Source organism: Salvelinus namaycush, chromosome 20 (genome assembly GCF_016432855.1).
Source record: "Salvelinus namaycush isolate Seneca chromosome 20, SaNama_1.0, whole genome shotgun sequence".
NCBI lineage: Eukaryota > Metazoa > Chordata > Actinopteri > Salmoniformes > Salmonidae > Salvelinus > Salvelinus namaycush.
Window position 1 is genome coordinate 52,288,006 of NC_052326.1, and position 26,272 is coordinate 52,314,277.

The following is a 26,272-nucleotide window of genomic DNA, read 5'->3' on the forward strand; positions in this document are numbered from 1 at the left end:
TAACGTAACAAAATGTGGAAAAAGTCAAGGAGTCTGAATACTTTCCCTGTATCTAGTGTAGACTGCTCTATCTGACTCTCATCAAATATTTCCCCCACCTGCTAAAACTTTAAACCTCAAGGCAAGTTATGAGCCAGGCATTATGATGAATTATGACAACAAACACATTTTCTTTTTTCTCCAGGATATTTTTAAGTTCGAATTTTCTCAAGATTTACACAGGTGTATGTCTGGCACTAGGCCAACCATTGTAAATGTCAACCAAATTCATGGTCCAATATGAAATGTATTTCACAAGAGTATCCCGTTACATTTCAAGTTGTATTTTCTTTATGAATTTGGAGTGATTTATGTGCTTTTCACCTGGGCCTTTGGATGGTGTGTTATGACTAGGGCGAGGAGTTTTACCTCCCAATGCAACTTATCCAGGAAAAACTCCTGGACCTGCTATGGTCTATACCTCTACCTTTTCCTGGTCAGGAAATAAGAACCTCACTTCTACTCAGTTGAAAGTAGTTGTTTCCATGACAACTTGTCAAACTCTTCTTTCTCTCTTCCTGTTCTCACAGAGCACCAATTAGAAACTGCTGAGACGATCCACTGGGTGTTGTACCAGAGACTACCACCTGTACTTTTTTAAAATGATGACGATGAGGACCCTGGGGCCACAGAGGGCCTGTGTTCTGCTGGGTGTGTTCCTCCAACTGCTGTTGTTGCTACCAGACACCACCTCTACAGACTCCACCGCTGCAACCTGGAACCAGAGCGGACCCCGACTAAAGCTCTCACACACAGGTAGGCATCTCTGTTATTCACCACTCTAACTTAGGGCTAGTTAACTCTCGTACTGGTGGGCTACAGCCTGACGTATTTCACACACACATCAGCATCTCATCTCTGCCACGTTTTACTCTGAGCACCTCTGGTTCTCAAGAAATGGGTTGCCCTGTTCCTCAACACAGCAGAACCTCTGGTCCTCTATGAGTGGGTATCCCTGTTCCTCAACACTGCAGAACCTCTGATCCTCAAGGAGTGGGTATCCATGTTCCTCAACACTGCAGAACCTCTGGTTCTCAAGAAATGGGTATCTCTGTTCCTCAACACAGCAGAACCTCTGGTCCTCTATGAGTGTGTATCCCTGTTCCTCAACACTGCAGACCCTCTGTTCCTCAAGGAGTGGGTAGTCCCGTTCCTCAACAGTGCAGACCCTCTGTTCCTCAAGGAGTGGGTAGCCATGTTCCTCAACAGTGCAGACCCTCTGTTCCTCAAGGAGTGGGTAGTCCCGTTCCTCAACAGTGCAGACCCTCTGTTCCTCAAGGAGTGGGTAGTCCCGTTCCTCAACAGTGCAGACCCTCTGTTCCTCAAGGAGTGGGTAGTCCTGTTCCTCAACAGTGCAGACCCTCTGTTCCTCAAGGAGTGGGTAGTCCCGTTCCTCAACAGTGCAGACCCTCTGTTCCTCAAGGAGTGGGTAGCCATGTTCCTCAACAGTGCAGACCCTCTGTTCCTCAAGGAGTGGGTAGTCCCATTCCTCAACATTGCAGACCCTCTGTTCCTCAAGGAGTGAGTAGCCCTGTTCCTCAACAGTGCAGACCCTCTGTTCCTCAAGGAGTGGGTAGCCATGTTCCTCAACAGTGCAGACCCTCTGTTCCTCAAGGAGTGGGTAGTCCCGTTCCTCAACAGTGCAGACCCTCTGTTCCTCAAGGAGTGGGTAGTCCTGTTCCTCAACAGTGCAGACCCTCTGTTCCTCAAGGAGTGGGTAGTCCTGTTCCTCAACACTGCAGACCCTCTGTTCCTCAAGGAGTGGGTAGTCCCGTTCCTCAACAGTGCAGACCCTCTGTTCCTCAAGGAGTGGGTAGCCATGTTCCTCAACAGTGCAGACCCTCTGTTCCTCAAGGAGTGGGTAGTCCCGTTCCTCAACAGTGCAGACCCTCTGTTCCTCAAGGAGTGGGTAGTCCCGTTCCTCAACAGTGCAGACCCTCTGTTCCTCAAGGAGTGGGTAGTCCTGTTCCTCAACAGTGCAGACCCTCTGTTCCTCAAGGAGTGGGTAGTCCCGTTCCTCAACAGTGCAGACCCTCTGTTCCTCAAGGAGTGGGTAGCCATGTTCCTCAACAGTGCAGACCCTCTGTTCCTCAAGGAGTGGGTAGTCCCATTCCTCAACATTGCAGACCCTCTGTTCCTCAAGGAGTGAGTAGCCCTGTTCCTCAACAGTGCAGACCCTCTGTTCCTCAAGGAGTGGGTAGCCATGTTCCTCAACAGTGCAGACCCTCTGTTCCTCAAGGAGTGGGTAGTCCCGTTCCTCAACAGTGCAGACCCTCTGTTCCTCAAGGAGTGGGTAGTCCTGTTCCTCAACAGTGCAGACCCTCTGTTCCTCAAGGAGTGGGTAGTCCTGTTCCTCAACAGTGCAGACCCTCTGTTCCTCAAGGAGTGGGTAGTCCTGTTCCTCAACAGTGCAGACCCTCTGTTCCTCAAGGAGTGGGTAGTCCTGTTCCTCAACAGTGCAGACCCTCTGTTCCTCAAGGAGTGGGTAGTCCTGTTCCTCAACAGTGCAGACCCTCTGTTCCTCAAGGAGAGGGTAGTCCCGTTCCTCAACAGTGCAGACCCTCTGTTCCCCAAGGAGTGGGTAGTCCCGTTCCTCAACAGTGCAGACCCTCTGTTCCTCAAGGAGTGGGTATCCCTGTTCCTCAACACTGCAGACCCTCTGTTCCTCAAGGAGTGTGTATCCCTGTTCCTCAACAGTGCAGACCCTCTGTTCCTCAAGGAGTGGGTAGTCCTGTTCCTCAACAGTGCAGACCCTCTGTTCCTCAAGGAGTGGGTAGTCCTGTTCCTCAACAGTGCAGACCCTCTGTTCCTCAAGGAGTGGGTAGTCCTGTTCCTCAACAGTGCAGACCCTCTGTTCCTCAAGGAGTGGGTAGTCCTGTTCCTCAACAGTGCAGACCCTCTGTTCCTCAAGGAGTGGGTAGTCCTGTTCCTCAACAGTGCAGACCCTCTGTTCCTCAAGGAGTGGGTAGTCCCGTTCCTCAACAGTGCAGACCCTCTGTTCCTCAAGGAGTGGGTAGTCCTGTTCCTCAACAGTGCAGACCCTCTGTTCCTCAAGGAGTGGGTAGTCCCGTTCCTCAACAGTGCAGACCCTCTGTTCCTCAAGGAGTGGGTAGTCCCGTTCCTCAACAGTGCAGACCCTCTGTTCCTCAAGGAGTGGGTAGCCATGTTCCTCAACAGTGCAGACCCTCTGTTCCTCAAGGAGTGGGTAGTCCCGTTCCTCAACAGTGCAGACCCTCTGTTCCGCAAGGAGTGAGTAGCCCTGTTCCTCAACAGTGCAGACCCTCTGTTCCTCAAGGAGTGGGTAGCCATGTTCCTCAACAGTGCAGACCCTCTGTTCCTCAAGGAGTGGGTAGTCCCGTTCCTCAACAGTGCAGACCCTCTGTTCCTCAAGGAGTGGGTAGTCCTGTTCCTCAACAGTGCAGACCCTCTGTTCCTCAAGGAGTGGGTAGTCCCGTTCCTCAACAGTGCAGACCCTCTGTTCCTCAAGGAGTGGGTAGCCATGTTCCTCAACAGTGCAGACCCTCTGTTCCTCAAGGAGTGGGTAGTCCCATTCCTCAACAGTGCAGACCCTCTGTTCCTCAAGGAGTGGGTAGTCCTGTTCCTCAACAGTGCAGACCCTCTGTTCCTCAAGGAGTGGGTAGTCCCGTTCCTCAACAGTGCAGACCCTCTGTTCCTCAAGGAGTGGGTAGTCCCGTTCCTCAACAGTGCAGACCCTCTGTTCCTCAAGGAGTGGGTATCCCTGTTCCTCAACAGTGCAGACCCTCTGTTCCTCAAGGAGTGGGTAGTCCCGTTCCTCAACAGTGCAGACCCTCTGTTCCTCAAGGAGTGGGTAGTCCCGTTCCTCAACAGTGCAGACCCTCTGTTCCTCAAGGAGTGGGTAGTCCCGTTCCTCAACAGTGCAGACCCTCTGTTCCTCAAGGAGTGGGTAGTCCCGTTCCTCAACAGTGCAGACCCTCTGTTCCTCAAGGAGTGGGTAGTCCCTTTCCTCAACAGTGCAGACCCTCTGTTCCTCAAGGAGTGGGTAGTCCCGTTCCTCAACAGTGCAGACCCTCTGTTCCTCAAGGAGTGGGTAGTCCCGTTCCTCAACAGTGCAGACCCTCTGTTCCTCAAGGAGTGGGTAGTCCCGTTCCTCAACAGTGCAGACCCTCTGTTCCTCAAGGAGTGGGTAGTCCCGTTCCTCAACAGTGCAGACCCTCTGTTCCTCAAGGAGTGGGTAGTCCCGTTCCTCAACAGTGCAGACCCTCTGTTCCTCAAGGAGTGGGTAGTCCTGTTCCTCAACAGTGCAGACCCTCTGTTCCTCAAGGAGTGGGTAGTCCTGTTCCTCAACAGTGCAGACCCTCTGTTCCTCAAGGAGTGGGTAGTCCCGTTCCTCAACAGTGCAGACCCTCTGTTCCTCAAGGAGTGGGTAGTCCTGTTCCTCAACAGTGCAGACCCTCTGTTCCTCAAGGAGTGGGTAGTCCCGTTCCTCAACAGTGCAGACCCTCTGTTCCCCAAGGAGTGTGTAGTCCCGTTCCTCAACAGTGCAGACCCTCTGTTCCTCAAGGAGTGGGTATCCCTGTTCCTCAACACTGCAGACCCTCTGTTCCTCAAGGAGTGTGTATCCCTGTTCCTCAACAGTGCAGACCCTCTGTTCCTCAAGGAGTGGGTAGTCCTGTTCCTCAACAGTGCAGACCCTCTGTTCCTCAAGGAGTGGGTAGTCCTGTTCCTCAACAGTGCAGACCCTCTGTTCCTCAAGGAGTGGGTAGTCCTGTTCCTCAACAGTGCAGACCCTCTGTTCCTCAAGGAGTGGGTAGTCCTGTTCCTCAACAGTGCAGACCCTCTGTTCCTCAAGGAGTGGGTAGTCCTGGTCCTCAACAGTGCAGACCCTCTGTTCCTCAAGGAGTGGGTAGTCCCGTTCCTCAACAGTGCAGACCCTCTGTTCCTCAAGGAGTGGGTAGTCCTGTTCCTCAACAGTGCAGACCCTCTGTTCCTCAAGGAGTGGGTAGTCCCGTTCCTCAACAGTGCAGACCCTCTGTTCCCCAAGGAGTGGGTAGTCCCGTTCCTCAACAGTGCAGACCCTCTGTTCCTCAAGGAGTGGGTAGCCATGTTCCTCAACAGTGCAGACCCTCTGTTCCTCAAGGAGTGGGTAGTCCCGTTCCTCAACAGTGCAGACCCTCTGTTCCGCAAGGAGTGAGTAGCCCTGTTCCTCAACAGTGCAGACCCTCTGTTCCTCAAGGAGTGGGTAGCCATGTTCCTCAACAGTGCAGACCCTCTGTTCCTCAAGGAGTGGGTAGTCCCGTTCCTCAACAGTGCAGACCCTCTGTTCCTCAAGGAGTGGGTAGTCCTGTTCCTCAACAGTGCAGACCCTCTGTTCCTCAAGGAGTGGGTAGTCCCGTTCCTCAACAGTGCAGACCCTCTGTTCCTCAAGGAGTGGGTAGCCATGTTCCTCAACATTGCAGACCCTCTGTTCCTCAAGGAGTGGGTAGTCCCATTCCTCAACAGTGCAGACCCTCTGTTCCTCAAGGAGTGGGTAGTCCTGTTCCTCAACAGTGCAGACCCTCTGTTCCTCAAGGAGTTGGTAGTCCCGTTCCTCAACAGTGCAGACCCTCTGTTCCTCAAGGAGTGGGTAGTCCCGTTCCTCAACAGTGCAGACCCTCTGTTCCTCAAGGAGTGGGTATCCCTGTTCCTCAACAGTGCAGACCCTCTGTTCCTCAAGGAGTGGGTAGTCCCGTTCCTCAACAGTGCAGACCCTCTGTTCCTCAAGGAGTGGGTAGTCCTGTTCCTCAACAGTGCAGACCCTCTGTTCCTCAAGGAGTGGGTAGTCCTGTTCCTCAACAGTGCAGACCCTCTGTTCCTCAAGGAGTGGGTAGTCCCGTTCCTCAACAGTGCAGACCCTCTGTTCCTCAAGGAGTGGGTAGTCCTGTTCCTCAACAGTGCAGACCCTCTGTTCCTCAAGGAGTGGGTAGTCCCGTTCCTCAACAGTGCAGACCCTCTGTTCCTCAAGGAGTGGGTAGTCCCGTTCCTCAACAGTGCAGACCCTCTGTTCCTCAAGGAGTGGGTAGCCATGTTCCTCAACAGTGCAGACCCTCTGTTCCTCAAGGAGTGGGTAGTCCCGTTCCTCAACAGTGCAGACCCTCTGTTCCGCAAGGAGTGAGTAGCCCTGTTCCTCAACAGTGCAGACCCTCTGTTCCTCAAGGAGTGGGTAGCCATGTTCCTCAACAGTGCAGACCCTCTGTTCCTCAAGGAGTGGGTAGTCCCGTTCCTCAACAGTGCAGACCCTCTGTTCCTCAAGGAGTGGGTAGTCCTGTTCCTCAACAGTGCAGACCCTCTGTTCCTCAAGGAGTGGGTAGTCCCGTTCCTCAACAGTGCAGACCCTCTGTTCCTCAAGGAGTGGGTAGCCATGTTCCTCAACAGTGCAGACCCTCTGTTCCTCAAGGAGTGGGTAGTCCCATTCCTCGACAGTGCAGACCCTCTGTTCCTCAAGGAGTGGGTAGTCCTGTTCCTCAACAGTGCAGACCCTCTGTTCCTCAAGGAGTGGGTAGTCCCGTTCCTCAACAGTGCAGACCCTCTGTTCCTCAAGGAGTGGGTAGTCCCGTTCCTCAACAGTGCAGACCCTCTGTTCCTCAAGGAGTGGGTATCCCTGTTCCTCAACAGTGCAGACCCTCTGTTCCTCAAGGAGTGGGTAGTCCCGTTCCTCAACAGTGCAGACCCTCTGTTCCTCAAGGAGTGGGTAGTCCCGTTCCTCAACAGTGCAGACCCTCTGTTCCTCAAGGAGTGGGTAGTCCCGTTCCTCAACAGTGCAGACCCTCTGTTCCTCAAGGAGTGGGTAGTCCCGTTCCTCAACAGTGCAGACCCTCTGTTCCTCAAGGAGTGGGTAGTCCCTTTCCTCAACAGTGCAGACCCTCTGTTCCTCAAGGAGTGGGTAGTCCCGTTCCTCAACAGTGCAGACCCTCTGTTCCTCAAGGAGTGGGTAGTCCCGTTCCTCAACAGTGCAGACCCTCTGTTCCTCAAGGAGTGGGTAGTCCCGTTCCTCAACAGTGCAGACCCTCTGTTCCTCAAGGAGTGGGTAGTCCCGTTCCTCAACAGTGCAGACCCTCTGTTCCTCAAGGAGTGGGTAGTCCCGTTCCTCAACAGTGCAGACCCTCTGTTCCTCAAGGAGTGGGTAGTCCTGTTCCTCAACAGTGCAGACCCTCTGTTCCTCAAGGAGTGGGTAGTCCTGTTCCTCAACAGTGCAGACCCTCTGTTCCTCAAGGAGTGGGTAGTCCCGTTCCTCAACAGTGCAGACCCTCTGTTCCTCAAGGAGTGGGTAGTCCTGTTCCTCAACAGTGCAGACCCTCTGTTCCTCAAGGAGTGGGTAGTCCCGTTCCTCAACAGTGCAGACCCTCTGTTCCCCAAGGAGTGGGTAGTCCCGTTCCTCAACAGTGCAGACCCTCTGTTCCTCAAGGAGTGGGTATCCCTGTTCCTCAACACTGCAGACCCTCTGTTCCTCAAGGAGTGTGTATCCCTGTTCCTCAACAGTGCAGACCCTCTGTTCCTCAAGGAGTGGGTAGTCCTGTTCCTCAACAGTGCAGACCCTCTGTTCCTCAAGGAGTGGGTAGTCCTGTTCCTCAACAGTGCAGACCCTCTGTTCCTCAAGGAGTGGGTAGTCCTGTTCCTCAACAGTGCAGACCCTCTGTTCCTCAAGGAGTGGGTAGTCCTGTTCCTCAACAGTGCAGACCCTCTGTTCCTCAAGGAGTGGGTAGTCCTGGTCCTCAACAGTGCAGACCCTCTGTTCCTCAAGGAGTGGGTAGTCCCGTTCCTCAACAGTGCAGACCCTCTGTTCCTCAAGGAGTGGGTAGTCCTGTTCCTGAACAGTGCAGACCCTCTGTTCCTCAAGGAGTGGGTAGTCCCGTTCCTCAACAGTGCAGACCCTCTGTTCCCCAAGGAGTGGGTAGTCCCGTTCCTCAAAAGTGCAGACCCTCTGTTCCTCAAGGAGTGGGTAGCCATGTTCCTCAACAGTGCAGACCCTCTGTTCCTCAAGGAGTGGGTAGTCCCGTTCCTCAACAGTGCAGACCCTCTGTTCCGCAAGGAGTGAGTAGCCCTGTTCCTCAACAGTGCAGACCCTCTGTTCCTCAAGGAGTGGGTAGCCATGTTCCTCAACAGTGCAGACCCTCTGTTCCTCAAGGAGTGGGTAGTCCCGTTCCTCAACAGTGCAGACCCTCTGTTCCTCAAGGAGTGGGTAGTCCTGTTCCTCAACAGTGCAGACCCTCTGTTCCTCAAGGAGTGGGTAGTCCCGTTCCTCAACAGTGCAGACCCTCTGTTCCTCAAGGAGTGGGTAGCCATGTTCCTCAACAGTGCAGACCCTCTGTTCCTCAAGGAGTGGGTAGTCCCATTCCTCAACAGTGCAGACCCTCTGTTCCTCAAGGAGTGGGTAGTCCTGTTCCTCAACAGTGCAGACCCTCTGTTCCTCAAGGAGTGGGTAGTCCCGTTCCTCAACAGTGCAGACCCTCTGTTCCTCAAGGAGTGGGTAGTCCCGTTCCTCAACAGTGCAGACCCTCTGTTCCTCAAGGAGTGGGTATCCCTGTTCCTCAACAGTGCAGACCCTCTGTTCCTCAAGGAGTGGGTAGTCCCGTTCCTCAACAGTGCAGACCCTCTGTTCCTCAAGGAGTGGGTAGTCCCGTTCCTCAACAGTGCAGACCCTCTGTTACTCAAGGAGTGGGTAGTCCCGTTCCTCAACAGTGCAGACCCTCTGTTCCTCAAGGAGTGGGTAGTCCCGTTCCTCAACAGTGCAGACCCTCTGTTCCTCAAGGAGTGGGTAGTCCCGTTCCTCAACAGTGCAGACCCTCTGTTCCTCAAGGAGTGGGTAGACCCGTTCCTCAACAGTGCAGACCCTCTGTTCCTCAAGGAGTGGGTAGTCCTGTTCCTCAACAGTGCAGACCCTCTGTTCCTCAAGGAGTGGGTAGTCCCTTTCCTCAACAGTGCAGACCCTCTGTTCCTCAAGGACTGGGTAGTCCCGTTCCTCAACAGTGCAGACCCTCTCTTCCTCAAGGAGTGGGTAGTCCCGTTCCTCAACAGTGCAGACCCTCTGTTCCTCAAGGAGTGGGTAGTCCCGTTCCTCAACAGTGCAGACCCTCTGTTCCTCAAGGAGTGGGTAGTCCCGTTCCTCAACAGTGCAGACCCTCTGTTCCTCAAGGAGTGGGTAGTCCCGTTCCTCAACAGTGCAGACCCTCTGTTCCTCAAGGAGTGGGTAGTCCCGTTCCTCAACAGTGCAGACCCTCTGTTCCTCAAGGAGTGGGTAGTCCCGTTCCTCAACAGTGCAGACCCTCTGTTCCTCAAGGAGTGGGTAGTCCCTTTCCTCAACAGTGCAGACCCTCTGTTCCTCAAGGAGTGGGTAGTCCCGTTCCTCAACAGTGCAGACCCTCTGTTCCTCAAGGAGTGGGTAGTCCCGTTCCTCAACAGTGCAGACCCTCTGTTCCTCAAGGAGTGGGTAGTCCCGTTCCTCAACAGTGCAGACCCTCTGTTCCTCAAGGAGTGGGTAGTCCCTTTCCTCAACAGTGCAGACCCTCTGTTCCTCAAGGAGTGGGTAGTCCCGTTCCTCAACAGTGCAGACCCTCTGTTCCTCAAGGAGTGGGTAGTCCCGTTCCTCAACAGTGCAGACCCTCTGTTCCTCAAGGAGTGGGTAGTCCCGTTCCTCAACAGTGCAGACCCTCTGTTCCTCAAGGAGTGGGTAGTCCTGTTCCTCAACAGTGCAGACCCTCTGTTCCTCAAGGAGTGGGTAGTCCCGTTCCTCAACACTGCAGACCCTCTGTTCCTCAAGGAGTGGGTAGTCCCGTTCCTCAACACAGCAGCACTGCTGGTTTTCATCTTTTTTTTCTAATTACGGTATATGGACTGATTCAGACTGATTCCTCATTTCCTGTTGATAGATTGGTGCTAATGTATAATACCATTGTGTCCAGGCGGAAAGGAGGGGGAGGTTGGTGGAAAGGGTTTTATTATGATATTGTTTAAACTCAGTGAAGTAACATCTGAAAAGCACGTAGGGCCGACACAGCAGGACCACAATCCTGTTTTCCTAATTATGTCACCATGGCGATCCCCAACACACACATCAGTAAATGACTTTGTCCTCGTTAGCTTAATGAATTTAGTACAGCGTTTTTATAGTGGCTATTGTTGTGGGATTGGCAGACTATCCAGGTATTATAGTTAGATTAAGGAAGTTAATTCATGTAGCTGTTGTTGTTTTGCTGTACTGTAACGCTCGTCTTCGGGTGAAAGAGAGGAGGACCAAGGCGCAGCGTGGTAAATGTTCATGATGATGAATTTTAATGATAATCCAACAAACAGAACACTAACAAAATACAAAACAACAAACGAAGTGAACAAACGAACGAAACAGTACCGTGTGGCGAACAAACACAGACACGGCAACAATCACCCACAAAATACCCAAAGAACATGGCTGCCTAAATATGGTTCCCAATCAGAGACAACGATGAACACCTGCCTCTAATTGAGAACCAATCTAGGCAACCATAGACTTACATAAACACCTACAATGAACACAACCCCATTACTCTACAAAAACCCCCTAGACAGTACAAACACCCTAGACGAGACAAAAACACACAAACCACCCTCGTCACACCCTGACCTAACCAAAATAATAAAGAGAACAAAGAGAACTAAGGCCAGGGCGTGACAGTACCCCCCCACAAAGGTGCGGACTCCAGCCGCAAAAACCTAATCTAAAGGGGAGGGTCCGGGTGGGCCTCATTCATGGCGGCGGCTCGGGTGCGGGACGTAGACCCCACTCTACCATAGTCATTGCCCTCTTCAAAGGCCTCTTCAGAGGGACGACCCTCGCCTCCGACCTATGATCCTAATTAAAGGCAGCTCCGGACTGAGGGGCAGCTCCGGACTGAGGGGTAGCTCCGGACTGAGGGGCAATTCCGGCATCGCCGGCGTGACAAGCAGCTCTGGCAGCTCCTGGCTGACTGACGACTCTGGCAGGTCCTGGCTGACTGACGGCTCTGGCAGGTCCTGGCTGGCTGGCGGCTCTGGCAGCTCCTGGCTGGCTGACGGCTCTGGCAGCTCCTGGCTGGCTGGCGGCTCTGGCAGCTCCTGGCTGGCTGACGGCTCTGGCAGCTCCTGGCTGGCTGACGGCTCTGGCAGCCCCTGGCTGGCTGACGGCTCTGGCGGCCCCTGGCTGGCTGACGGCTCTGGCGGCTCCTGTCTGGCGGGCGGCTCTGGCGGCTCCTGTCTGGCGGGCGGCTCTGGAGGCTCCTGTCTGGCGGGCGGCTCTGGAGGCTCCTGTCTGGCGGGCGGCTCTAGCGGCTCCTGTCTGTCGGGCGGCTCTAGCGGCTCCTGTCTGGCGGACGGCTCTAGCGACTCCTGACTAACGGACGGCTCTGAAGGCTCAGGACAGACGGGCTGCTTTGAAGGCTCAGGACAGACGGGCGGCTCAGATGGCGCTGGGCAGACGGGCGGCTCAGACGGTGCTGGGCAGACGGGCAGCGCAGGCGGCGCTGGGCAGACGGACAGCTCAGACGGCGCTGGGCAGACGGGCAGCGCAGGCGACGCTGGGCAGACGGGCAGCGCAGGCGACGCTGGGCAGACGGGCAGCGCAGGTGGCGCTGGGCAGACAGCAGACTCTGGCCTCTGGAGACGCACAGGAGGCTTGGTGCGTGGTGCCGGAACTGGTGGTACCGGGCTGGGGACACGCACCACAGGGCGAGTGCATGGAGGAGGAACAGGGCCCTGGAGACGCACAGGAAGCCTGGTGCATGGTGTTGGCACTGGTGGTACTGGGCTGGGGCGAGGAGGTGGCGCCGGATATACCGGACCGTGAAGGTGTACAGGAGCTCTTAAGCACCGAGCCTGCCCAACTTTACCTGGTTGCATGCTTCCCATAGCCAGGCCAGTGCAGCGAGGTGGAATAGCCCACACTGGGCTGTGCTGGCAAACCGGGGACACCATGCGTAAGGCTGGTGCCATGTACACTGGCCCGAGGAGACGCACTGGAGACCAGATACGTTGAGCCGGCTTCATGGCACCTGGCTCGATGCGTGGAGCTGGAATGTACCGCACCGGGCTAAGCACACGTACAGGAGACACCGTGCGCTTTTCCGCATAACACGGTGTCTGCCCGTACTCTCGCTTTCCACGGTAAGCACGGGGAGTTGGCGCAGGTCTCCTACCTGACTTCGCCACACTCCCCTTTATCCCCCCCCCCCAAGAAATATTTGGGGCTGACTCTCAGGCTTCCAGCCTCGCTTCCGTGCTGCCTCCTCATACCACCGCCTCTCGGCTTTAGCTGCCTCCAGCTCTTCACGAGGGCGGCGATACTCTCCAGCTTGAACCCAAGGTCCCTTACCGTACAGAATTTCTTCCCAAGTCCATTCCTCCTGACATCGCTGCTCATGCTGCTGCTGCCGCTTACCACGCTGCTTGGTCCGAGTTAGGTGGGTGATTCTGTAACGCTCGTCTTCGGGTGAAAGAGAGGAGGACCAAGGCGCAGCGTGGTAAATGTTCATGATGATGAATTTGAATGATAATCCAACAAATAGAACACTAACAAAATACAAAACAACAAACGAACGAAACAGTACCGTGTGGCGAACAAACACAGACACGGCAACAATCACCCACAAAATACCCAAAGAACATGGCTGCCTAAATATGGTTCCCAATCAGAGACAACGATGAACACCTGCCTCTAATTGAGAACCAATCTAGGCAACCATAGACTTACATAAACACCTACAATAAACACAACCCCATTACTCTACAAAAAACCCCTAGACAGTACAAACACCCTAGACGAGACAAAAACACACAAACCACCCTCGTCACACCCTGACCTAACCAAAATAATAAAGAGAACAAAGATAACTAAGGCCAGGGCGTGACATGTACTGTAGTTACATGTAGCTGGGGGGACTGTGGCAGCCAGGTTCTCTTCAGGTTTATTAGTCTAGATACTCAGAGATTTTATAGCTTATAACTCCTATAGGCATGTGTTACTATATACGACTATCAATGACTGTCAATGACTATACTGTATATGACTATAAATGACTACCGATGACTATCAATGACTTTATATAACTGTCAATGTCTATCTATGACTATCTATGACTATATAGGACTATGACTATATAATATAGTTTTTGAAATCAGTGGAATTAGAGTATGATAGCTAAAGAGATGGAGAAAACACCTGTCTCAGGATTACATCTTCAAACTAAGGGCAACAGTGGCATCCGTGACAGGGAGACGCCGCCATCATGCGTGATGATGTAGATGATGTAAGATAGTCGAGCTGGCTACATTTTTAGATATTACACATTTCAAATTTTGACAGAAAGTGGTTTCATTTCAAGTTAAGGTGTACTGTTAGCTAGATAGCTAACGTTAGTTGGCTGGCTCCCTAGCTAACGCTTCATGTATGACGTTATAATTCGTATACCTGAACCATTTGCTTTGCTAGTTAGAGCCTAATGTTAGCTCGCTAACATTGAACCTGGTTGGTTAGCTCCCAGCAGATTCATGCAGGGTAATGATTTGGCACTATGTTCATTGTTGTTTAACTAGCTTCGAGAGCGAAACGAGATGGTTGAGGCTAAAAATTATGAGGGTGTGAACGATTGTCACGCCCTGGCCTTAGTATTCTTTGTTTTCTTTATGTTTTTTAGTTAGGTCAGGGTGTGACATGGGGAATGTATGTGTTTTGTAGTGTCTAGGGGGTGTTGTATGTGTATGGGGCAGAGTAGAGTATAGTTGTCTAGTTATGTCTATGGCTGCCTAGATTGGTTCTCAATCAGAGACAGCTGTCATTCATTGTCTCTGATTGGGAGCCATATTTAAGGCAGCCATAGGCAGTAGGCTTTTGTGGGTAGTTGTCTATGTCTATGTTCTATGTTGCATGTGTGCACTTAGTTCAGGTTTAGCTTCACGATCGTTTGTTTTGTTCATTTTGTAAGTGTTTGTTTTTCCTTCATTAAAAGAAGATGTATTTTTCACGCGCTGCGCCTTGGTCCTCTCTCTCTCACAAAGACGATCGTGACAACGATGCTGAATGGGTGTAGACAAAGAAGAGCTCTTCACTAGATACCAAAACATTCAAAGGCCATTTTCTCAAAAGTGAGTTTATAAGTTTATCAACTTTCAAAGCATAATAACTTTCCCATTGTTCCTCAAAAATGCAGTGTATGAAATACCACTCTGTAGCTCTGTCTCTACTTTTATCCAATGTAAAAAACACAATTTCAAATGTTGCCACATAAGACCAAATCCAGAGTCTGCTTCTCTGTGTGAAAGGCACTGAAGCTTAATTGCTCTACAATGGTGACCCTGGCCGTGACCCCACTCAAGTGTCTCAGGGGGAGTTGGGATATGTAAGAAATACATTTCCATTGCAAACCAATTTAAACACCCACCAAATTACTGTTATCTGTGCTTGTCTGTGACTGCTAAACTCTTAGGAATTAAAGGTGCTATCTAGAACCTGAAAGAGTTCTTCGGCTGTCCCCATAGGTTAACAGCTTCTACCCCCAAGCCATAAGACTCCTGAACATGAACAGCTAATCAAAGGGGTACCCAGACCCCTCTTTTACGCTGCTGCTACTCTCTGTTTATTATCTATGCATAGTCACTTTAACTCTACCTATATGTACATGTTACCTCAATTGGAGCGGCAGGTAGCCTAGTGGTTAGAGCGTTGGGCCAGTAACCGAAAGGTTGCTAGAGCGAATCCCCAAGCTGACAAGATAAAAATCTGTCGTTTTGCCCCTGAACAAGACAGTTAACCCACTGTTCCTAGGCCGTCATTGTAAATAAGAATTTGTTCATAACTGACTTGCTGTCACGTTCCTGACCTGTTTTCTGTTGTTTTTGTATGTGTTTAGTTGGTCAGGGCGTGAGTTGGGGTGGGCATTCTATGTTTTGTGTTTCTATGTTTAGGTCATTGGTAATTAGCCTTATATGGTTCTCAATCAGGGACAGGTGTTTGACGTTTCCTCTGATTGAGAACCATATAAAGGTAGGCTGTTCACACTGTTTGTTTGTGGGTGATTGTCTTCCGTGTCTGTGTATGTTGCACCACACGGGACTGTTTCGGTTTGTTCGTTCGTTTGATGTAGTCTGTTCCTGTTCGTGAGTTCTTCGTGTATTTATGTAAGTTCCATGTTCAGGTCTGTCTACGTCGTTTTGTTATTTTGTAGTTTGTTGAAGTGTTTTCGGTTTTCGTCTTTACTTTAATAAACTTCGTTATGCCAAAGTATCACGCTGCACTTTGGTCCAATCCCTACTCCTTCTCTTCGTCTGAAGAGGAGGAGGACAGCCGTTACAGAATCACCCACCTACCATGGATCAAGCAGCGTGAGAGGAACCAGCAGCAGCGGCCAAAGAACCAGGACTCATGGACTTGGGAGGAAATATTGGACGGAAAGGGACCCTGGGCTCAACCAGGAGAATATCGCCGCCCCAAAGCTGAGCTGGAGGCAGCGAAAGCAGAGAGGCGGCGTTTCGAGGAGCTAGCTCGGAAGCAGGAGAAGGAGCTGGGCTACACTACGTGGGAGGAGATCGACAGGTGGGCGATCAACCCAGGGCGAGTGCCGGAGCCCGCCTGGGATTCTCTGGCGCAGTGCGAGGAGGGATACCGGCGAATGGAGGCAGCACGACGACGCGGTAGGAAGCCTGTGAGTAAACCCCCAAAATTTCTTGGGGGGGGCTAAGAGGGAGAGTGGCGAAGTCAGGTAGGAGACCTGCGCCTACTCCCTGTACTTACCGTGGAGAGCGAGAGTACGGGCAGACACCGTGTTACGCAGTAGAGCGCATGGTGTCTCCTGTACGTGTGCATAGCCCGGTGCGGGTTATTCCACCTCCCCGCACTGGCAGGGCTAGATTGAGCATTGAGCCAAGTGCCATGAAGCCGGCTCTACACATCTGGCCACCAGTGCGTCTCCTCGGGCCGGCTTACATGGCACCAGCCTTACGCATGGTGTCCCCGGTTCGCCTACATAGCCCGGTGCGGGTTATTCCACCTCCCCGCACTGGTCGGGCGACGGGGAGCATACAACCAGGTAAGGTTGGGCAGGCTCAGTGCTCAAGGGAGCCAGTACGCCTGCACGGTCCGGTATTTCCGGCGCCACCTCCCCGCTCCAGCCCAGTACCACCAGTGCCTATACCACGCACCAGGCCTATAGTACGCCTTGAGAGTCCAGTGTGCCCTGTTGTTGTTCCCCGCACTAGCCTGATGGTGCGTGTCCTTAGCCCGGTACCTCCAGTTCCGGCACCACGCACTAGGTCTACAGTGTGCGTCAGCCGGCTAGAGTCTGCCGTCTGCCCAGCGGCGCCTGAACTGCCCGTCTGCCCAACGGCGCCTGAACTGCCCGTCTGCCCAACGCCGTCTGACCTGTCCGTCTGCCAAGCGCCGCATGAACTGGCCGTCTGTACTGAGCCTTCAAAGCCGCCCGTCTGTACTGAGCCTGCAAAGCCGCCCGTCTGCCATGAGCCTTCAGAGCCGTCCGCCAGACAGGAGCCGCTAGAGCCTTCCGCCAGACAGGAGCCGCTAGAGCCTTCCGCCAGACAGGAGCAGCCAGAGCCTTCCACCAGACAGGATCAGCCAGAGCCTTCCGCCAGACAGGATCAGCCAGAGCCTTCCGCCAGCCATGAGCAGCCAGAGCCGCCAGCCAGCCATGAGCTGCCAGAGCCGCCAGCCAGCCAGGGGCTGCCAGAGCCGCCAGCCAGCCAGGAGCTGCCAGAGCCGCCAGCCAGCCAGGAGCTGCCAGAGCCGCCAGCCAGCCAGGAGCTGCCAGAGCCGCCAGCCAGCCAGGAGCTGCCCTCCAGTCATGAGCTGCCCTCCAGTCATGAGCTGCCCTACAGTCATGAGCTGCCCTACAGTCATGAGCTGCCCTACAGTCCGGAGCTGCCCTACAGTCCGGAGCTGCCACTCAGTCCGGAGCTGCCACTCAGTCCGGAGCTGCCACTCAGTCCGGAGCTGCCACTCAGTCCGGAGCTGCCAGTAGTCCGGAGTTGCCTCTCTGTCCTGAGCTACCTCTTTGTCATGAGCTACCTCTTTGTCATGAGCTATCTCTCTGTCCTGAGCTATCTCTCTGTCCTGAGCTACCTCTCTGTCCTGAGCTACCTCTCTGTCCTGAGCTACCTCTATGTCCTGAGTTATCTAGGGGGGACCGGTGTGAAGGTTCCTAGACCAGGGTTGGGGGCGAGGATCGCCACTCGGAGGACGCTAAGGAGGGGGACAAAGACAATGGTGGAGTGGTGTCCTCGTCCTGCGCTAGAGCCGCCACCGCGGACAGATGCCCACCCAGACCCTCCCCTTGAGTTTTAGGGGTGCGCCCGGAGTTCGCACCTTGAGGGGGGGGTTCTGTCACGTTCCTGACCTGTTTTCTGTTGTTTTTGTATGTGTTTAGTTGGTCAGGGCGTGAGTTGGGGTGGGCATTCTATGTTTTGTGTTTCTATGTTTAGGTCATTGGTAATTAGCCTTATATGGTTCTCAATCAGGGACAGGTGTTTGACGTTTCCTCTGATTGAGAACCATATAAAGGTAGGCTGTTCACACTGTTTGTTTGTGGGTGATTGTCTTCCGTGTCTGTGTATGTTGCACCACACGGGACTGTTTCGGTTTGTTCGTTCGTTTGATGTAGTCTGTTCCTGTTCGTGAGTTCTTCGTGTATTTATGTAAGTTCCATGTTCAGGTCTGTCTACGTCGTTTTGTTATTTTGTAGTTTGTTGAAGTGTTTTCGGTTTTCGTCTTTACTTTAATAAACTTCGTTATGCCAAAGTATCACGCTGCACTTTGGTCCAATCCCTACTCCTCCTCTTCGTCTGAAGAGGAGGAGGACAGCCGTTACACTTGCCTGCTTAAATATATATATATTTTTTAAATGACCTTGACTCTGTACCGGTACCCCCTGTATATAGCCTCGCTATTATTCTTTTACTGCTGCTCTTTAATTATTTATTACTATAATTTTACATTTTTTACTTAACACTTTTTTTTATATATATTTTTTTTTATTCTTAAAGCATTGTTGGTTAAGTAAGCATTTCACTGTAAGGTGAAACCTGTTGTATTCGGCGCATGTGGCAAATAAACTTTGATTTGATTTGGAGAGAAGGAGATGCTTGACCCTTCTTCTTCATCTCCTCTCCTTGCTTCCTGTTTTTTGTGAAGGTAATGGATTTGACATTTGATTTCACCATGTTGAAATGTTTGTCTTTTCTCCCCAGTCCTTGTTAATGAGAAACATGAAGAATGTGTGTTTGACTGATGTACTGTAATAACCCCCGGTATCTCTAGTCTAGCGGTTGTGAGCGGATGTGTGTGTTTGCATGGTGTGTGTGTGTGTGTGTGTGTGTGTGTGTGTGTGTGTGTGTGTGCGTGTGCGTGTGCGTGTGCGTGCGTGCGTGCGTGTGTGTGCTTCAGCAGACTCTGTCAAAGGTGCAGCTGTCAAAATGATAGCAGGGCGTGTGAAGTTCACATCAACTTTGTGTTGTTTGTCCGAGACACAGAGTGTGTCCCAAAAGGCACCCTATTCCTACATAGTGTACTACTTTTGACTAGGGCACATAAGTAATGCTCTATACTGTACATGGAATAGGGTGTCATTTGGGACGTGGAAACACAGAGATATGAAGTCATTCTGCCCTGCAGCACTGTTTACATTGGTCCACCTTCCAGTCAAACCTTCCAGTCAAAAACACAAAAAAGGGGAATTTCAGTTGAAAGAAGAAGTATTCGTTTTCACATCGATCTGTCCGCAGGGTTTTTGGCCGGTGTGTGTGTGTGTGTGTGTGTGTGTGTGTACTGTATTCACATCTACCTATCGGCAGGGTTTTTGACTTAAGAAGTTAACAAAGCTTAAGAAAAGAAGTATGTTCAGAGACAATAAAACCATTAGCCATAAAAACAATAAAACCATCTGCTGTAATAACAATAAAATCATCAGCCATAATGACAATAAAACCATCAGCCGTAATAACAATAAAACCATCAGCCATAATATCAATAGAACCATCAGCCATAATGACAATACAACCATCTGCCATACTGACAATAAAACCATCAGCCATAATATCAATAGAACCATCAGCCATAATGACAATAAAACCATCAGCCGTAATAACAATAAAACCATCAGCCATAATATCAATAGAACCATCAGCCATAATGACAATAAAACCATCTGTCGTAATAACAATAAAACCATCAGCCATAATAACAATAAAATCATCTGCCGTAATAATAATCTGTTGTGAGTTAGACTGCTGACAGTACCTGACTCCACCACACACTCCCCAGACCTACACTCCTTTTGGGTCCAGGTAGAACCCTCTTAGGTTGCAGGTAGAACCCTTTTGGGTTCAATGTAAAAACCTCTGTGAAAAGCATCCTACACGGAACCCAAAAAGGTTCTACGTGGAGCCACAAAGGGTTATCCTCTACTGGATCATTGTCCCCACCGCGGGACGGTTAAGCTAATGTGCGTTAATGTGATTAGCATGAGGTTGTAAGTAACAAGAACATTTCCCAGGACATAGATATATCTGATATTGGCAGAAAGCTTAAATTATTGTTAATATAACTGCACTGTCCAATTTACAGTAGCTATTACAGTGAAAGAATACAGTGAAATAATGGGGACGTGCTCAGTCCTCCTTTTACTGTAGTCCACAATCATCTCCTTTGTCTTGATCACATTGAGGGAGAGGTTGTTGTCCTGGCACCACACGGCCGGGTCTCTGACCTCCTCCCTATAGGCTGTCACATCATTGTTGGTGATCAGGCCTACCTACCACTGTTGTGTCATTGGTAAACTTGATGATGGTGTTGGAGTCTTGCCTGGCCATGCAGTCATGAGGGAACAGTGAGTACAGGAGGTGGACTGAGAACGCACCCCTGACGGGCCCCCGTGTTGAGGATCAGCAATGGCGGATGTGTTGTTACCTACCCTTACCACCTGGGGGTGGCCCGTCAGGAAGTCCAGGATCCAATTGCAGAGGGAGGTGTTTAGTCCCAGGGTCCTTAGTTTAGTGATGAGCTTTGTGGGTACTATGTTGTTGAACGCTGAGCTGTAGTCAATGAATAGCAGTTTCACATAGGTGTTCCTTTTGTCCAGGTGGGAAAGGGCAGTGTGGAGTGCAATAGAGATTGCATCCTCTGTCGATCTGTTGGGGCGGTATGCAAATTGGAGTGGGTCTCGGGTTTCTAGGATGATGGTGTTGATGTGAGCCATGACCAGCCTTTCAAAGCATTTCATGGCTTCAGACGTGAGTGCTACGGGTTGGTAGTCATTTAGCCCGGTTACCTAAAGTATTCTGGGGCACAGGGGCTATGGTGGTCTGCTTGAAACATGTTGGTATTACAGACTCAGTCAGGGACAGGTTGAAAATGTCAGTGAAGACACTTGACAGTTGGTTAGTGGATGCTCGGAGTACACATCTTCGTAATCCGTTGGCCCTGTGGCCTTGTGAATGTTGACCTGTTTAAAGGTCTTACTTACATTGGCAATGGAGAGTGTGATCACACAGTCATCCGGAACAGCTGATGCTCTCATGCATGCTTCAGTGTTACTTGCCTCGAAGAGAGCATAGAAGTCATTTTTCTCGTCTGGTAGGCTCGTGTCACTGGGAAGCTCGCGGCTATGCTTCCCTTTGTAGTCTGTAATAGTCCGATGTAGTACGATTCAAACTTAGTCCTGTATTGACGCTTTGCCTGTTTGATGGTTTGTCGGAGAGCATAGCGGGATTTCTTATAAGCTTCCGGGTTAGAGTCCAACTCCTTGAATGCAGCTCAACCCTTTAGCTCAGTGCGGATGTTGCCTGTAATCCATAGCTTCTGGTTGGGTTATGTACGTACGGTCACTGTGGGGACGACATCATCGATGCACTTATTGATGAAGCCTGTGACTTATGTGGTGTACTCCTCAATGCCATTGGATGAATCCCGTAACATATTCCAGTCTGTGCTAGCCAAACAGTCCTGTAGCTTAGCATCTGCGTCATCTGACCACTTCCATATTGAGCGAGTCACTGGTACTCCCTGCTTTCATTTTTGCTTGTAAGTAGGAATCAGGAGGATAGAGTTATGGTCAGATTTGCCAAAAGCAGGGGGAGGGAGAGCTTTGTATGCATCTCTGTGTGTGGAGTAAAGGTGGTCTAGAGTCTTTTTCTGTCTGGTTGCACATTTAACATGCTGGTAGAAATTTGGTAAAACGGATTTAAGTTTCCCTGCATTAAAGTCCCCGGAGCGCAGCCTCTGGATGAGCGTTTTCCTGTTTTCTTATGGCCCTATACAGCTCGTTGCGTGTGGTCTTAGTGCCAGCATCGGTTTGTGGTGGTATATAGGCAGCTATGAAAAATCCAGAGGAAAACTCTCTTGGTAAATAGTGTGGTCTACAGCTTATCATGAGATGCATAACCTTGAGACTTCCTTAGATTTTGTGCACCAGCTGTTGTTTACAAATATACATACACCGCCACCCCTTGTCTTACAAGAGGCCACTGTTCTATCCTGCCGAAAAAGCTGAAAACACGTCAGCTGTATGTTATTCATGTCGTCGGTCAGCCACGACTCGGTGAAACATAAGATATTACAGTTTTTAAATGTCCCGTTGGTAGGATATACGTGATCGTAGTTTGTCTATTTTATTATCGATTGATTGTACGTTGGCTAATAGGACCGATGGTAAAGGTAGATTACCCTCTCGGCGTCGGATCCTTACAAGGCACCCGGACCTTCGTCCCCGATATCTCTGTCTCTTTCTCCTGCGAATGACGGGGATGAGGGCCTCGTCAGGCGTCTGAAGTAAATCCTTCCCGTCCGACTCGTTGAAGAAAAACTCTTCCTCCAGTACGGGGTGAGTAATCTCTGTCCTGATATCTAGAAGCTCTTTTCAGGTCTTAAGACATGGTGGCAGAAACATTATGTACAAAATAAGTTACAAATAACGGCAAAAAAACAGACACAATAGCACAATTGGTTACGGGATCGTAAAGCGGCAGCCATCTCCTTCGGCACCATTCTCCACTGATCAGAACATCTCCCTCTCTCCACTGATCAGAACATCTCCCTCTCTCCACTGATCAGAACATATCCCTCTCTCCACTGATCAGAACATCTCCCTCTCTCCACTGATCAAAACATCTCCCTCTCTCCACTGATCAGAACATCTCCCTCTCTCCACTGATCAGAACATCTCCCTCTCTCCACTGATCAGAACATCTCCCTCTCTCCACTGATCAGAGTGTGAAAGCCACAGCTTATACTCATCCGTCCACACGACCCTATGACAGGCACCCATCAGTTAATTAACATCATTCTTCACCCCTCTTTCCCACAGCAGTTCTGCTTTCTCTCTCAGTCCTGACGGGTTCATTAGCCTGCTGACACACAGCTTTCCTTTCCTTTCCTCTCCTCTCCTCTCCTCTCCTCTCCTCTCCTCTCCTCTCCTCTCCTCTCCTCTCCTCTCCTCTCCTCTCCTCTCCTCTCCTCTCCTCTGTTCACTGTGTCATCCCTCCACCCTCACTCTAATCTACTTCACCTTGTTACTGCGGTGATACAGAGGTCAGGGGTCAGGGGTGAGGAATCACATAACACGTCACTCCACCATAGTCAGGCCAGGCACAGCCTCCCCCATAAGGTCACATTCCTACTACACACGGATTCCTCCCTTTCTCTCCTTTCCTCTCCTCCTCCAATCCATTCCAGGGATCCATTCCACTCTACTGCCAGACCAATAGTTATGTAGATGTGATGAATGCCCAGTAGAGCCCCACAGTGGACGTGTCATAATACCCATAGAACCTAGCGGTTCATTTTTCATTTTTCCCACAGGAACCTAGCGGTTCACCATTCATTTTTCCCACAGGGAATTTTAGAAACACTTAAAATAAGGGCTGTGTTTCGTGTAGGCTTACCCTGGCATGACGTTTCGATAAGCGTGTAAATATGTCAGACAAGGTGACTTTTATCAATATATTTGGCTCTATTTACTCTCAGATATTTTTTTTTTTATTATTAAGTATCAAAGTAGACATCATGCAAGACTACAACTCCCTGCAAGCTCCTCCACGTCATCTCTAACTGACACCTTTGCTAACAGATATTGTGTCAATCTAAAACTTGCACAAAAACAGGAGGTGGTGGTAGTGGTAGTGAAGGGAAAGGGGGATACCTGGTCAGTTGCACAACTGAAAGCATTCAAACGTAATGTGTCTGAAACAGAGAGGTGTGGGGGGCTGCCTTAATCGACGTCCACGTCATCGGCGCCCAGGGAGCAGTTGTTGTTGGAGGTTAACTGACTAGCTCAAGGGCAGAATTCAGATTTTTACACCTTACCGGCTCGGGGATTGGAACCAGCAACTTTTCTGTTACTGGCCCTCTGCTATTAACTGCTAGGCTACCTGCCACCCTGGTGAGTGATGGTAAGTGATGGTAAGTGATGGTAATGATGGTAAGTGATGGTAATGATGGTGAGGGATGGTAGTGATGGTGGGTGATGGTAAGTGATGGTAATGATGGTGAGGGATGGTAGTGATGGTGAGTGAGGGTGAATGATTGTGTATGACGGTGAGTGATGGTAGTGATTGTGAGTGAGTGGGAATGACGGTGAGTGATGGTAGTGATGGTAGGTGATGGTGAATGATTGTGTATGACGGTGAGTGATGGTAGTGATTGTGAGTGAGGGTGATTGACGGTGAGTGATGGTAGTGATTGTGAGTGAGGGTGAATGACAGTGAGTGATGGTAGTAATGTCTAGTGATGGTAGTGATGGTGACAATGGTAGTTATGGTGAATAATGGTAGTGATGGTAGTGAAGGTGAATGAAGATGAGTGATGGTACTGTTGGTAGTGATGGTAGTGATGGTGGATGACAGTACTGATTGTAGTGATGGTAGTTAAGGTAGTGATGGTAGTGATGGTGAATGACAATATTGATGGTAGTGATGGTGAATGACAATATTGATGGTAGTGATGGTAGTGATGGTGAATGACAATATTGATGGTAGTGATGGTGAATGACAATATTGATGGTAGTAATGGTGAATGATGGTAGTGATGGTGAATGACAATATTGATGGTAGTGATGGTAGTGATGGTGAATGACAATATTGATGGTAGTGATGGTGAATGACGATATTGATGGTAGTGATGGTGAATGATGGTAGTGATGGTGAATGACAATATTGATGGTAGTGATGGTGAATGACGGTAATGCTGGAAGTGCTGGTGAGTGATGTATTGATGGTGAATGACGGTGAGGGATGGTAGTGACGGTAGAGATGGTGAGTGACGGTAGCGATGGTGAGTGATGGTAATGGTAGTGATCACGTCAACGCTCTGTCTTGTTGAGCCAGATCCTATTAAGCTTGTTTAAGAGAGGGGAGTGGATCCACGTCAACACTCTGTCTTATTGAGCCAAATCCTCCATAGCTTGTTTTTTAGAGAGAGAGAGAGAGAGAGAGAGAGAGAGAGAGAGAGAGAGAGAGAGAGAGAGAGAGAAAGAGAGAGAGAGAGAGAGAGAGAGAGAGAGAGAAGAGAGAGAGAGAGAGAGAGAGAGAGAGAGAGAGAGAGAGAGAGAGAGAGAGAGAGAGAGAGAGAGAGAGAGAGAGAGAGAGAGCTGCTTCTCTGTGTATCTGACAGGCCTGCCAGTCTTTGGAGTCCCCCCCCCTCTTCTTCGCCCATGTACTATAAATCTGGACCTAGAGATGATGTGTTTGTGTGTACATGCGTGTGTGTGTGTACATGCGTGTGTGTGTGTCTACTCTGAGGGTAAATAGTGTGTCAGTGGAAGCGAGTTCATCAACCCTCCCAGTCTCTGTCACTAAAAGCACAGCGGAAACCAAGGCTGCATCCCAGATAGCACTCTATTCCATTCTTAGTGCACTACCATAGGGCTATGGTCAAAAGTAGTCCATACACACTACGGAATAGCTTGCCATTTGGGACGCACTTCGAAGAGGCATGACAAAAGGGAAAATGGGAAAAATTTCGCAAATGTCTGAGGACATGGAGCCATCTCAAGGACCCTTAGCAAGCATTCCAGCCCTAAAAGATGAATTTACTGAAGGGTAGAATGGGAAATGGGCCATGGGGATGGATGTCCATCGGTCCATAGAGGCAGTGTCTGTGTGTGTGTGTGTCTGTGTGTGTGTGTCTGTGTGTGTGTGTGTGTGTGTGTGTGTGTGTGTGTGTGTGTGTGTGTGTGTGTGTGTGTGTGTGTGTGTGTGTGTGTGTGTGTGTGTGTGTGACTGTTAAACAGCCATTCAACTCTTTAGTACAGCGAGGTCCCAGGATGTCACTTCATGGCCCCAGATCCCAGTGTAAATCTGATAAGAGGGGAACATGTCTGTGTTAACTGTGATGAATCAGTCCAGTAGCAGGACAGGTAACCTGGCTCTCCACACATCATTTGTCCTGGAAGCAACAGCTTCAGCAACAGCTAGATGGATATGAGGCGCTGGCTCTACACACGGATAGTTATGAGGTGAACTATTTCACATTTTAGGTATTTAGGACATTCTTTAACGAACAAAAAATTGCACGTGTTGGACCCATATTTTTCCCTTGGTCAGGTTTCTGGACCTGATCAACTATTCCTAATGACTTTCTATAATAGGGTTGCTATTACATAGTCTGATTGGTCACTACAGTGCACCATCACACACACACACACACACACACACACACACACACACACACACACACACACACACACACACACACACACACACACACACACACACACACACACACACACACACACACACACACACACACACAGAAACACACACACACAGAAAGACACACACACACACACACACACACAGAAACACACACACACACACACACACACACACACACACACACACACACAGAAACACAGAAACACACACACACACACACGCACGCACGCACGCACGCACGCACGCACGCACGCACGCACGCACGCACACACACACACACACACACACACACACACACACACACACACACACACACACACACAGAGAAAGACGCACACACAGACACACAGTCTGTCTGATTGGTCACGTACACTACAGTGCACCATCACACGCAGGGAGTTGCAGCAGAAGAATGGGAATCAGAGAGGCTGAACAATCTGATGGGCACCAGGTCTAACAGCCCCCTAAGGAGACTCCGTAAAACAGACACTCCCATAGGCCTCTGGTCAAAACTAGTGCACTAGAGGTGGAATGGGGTTCCATTGGGGAATATCTAGAC

At 50.6% G+C, this 26,272-nt stretch overlaps 1 protein-coding gene across 2 annotated transcripts in view; it reads left to right on the plus strand.

Moving 5' to 3' along the window:
• LOC120065501 (semaphorin-3D-like) overlaps positions 1-26,272 on the plus strand; it is a 172,191-nt gene that overhangs the window by 61,249 nt on the left and 84,670 nt on the right. For both annotated transcript variants that reach the window (XM_039016554.1, XM_039016555.1), the window contains exon 2: positions 570-795. In XM_039016554.1, the coding sequence (XP_038872482.1) occupies positions 642-795 (154 nt within the window). In that variant the 5' untranslated portion in view covers positions 570-641. The remainder of the gene's footprint in view (positions 1-569; positions 796-26,272) is intronic.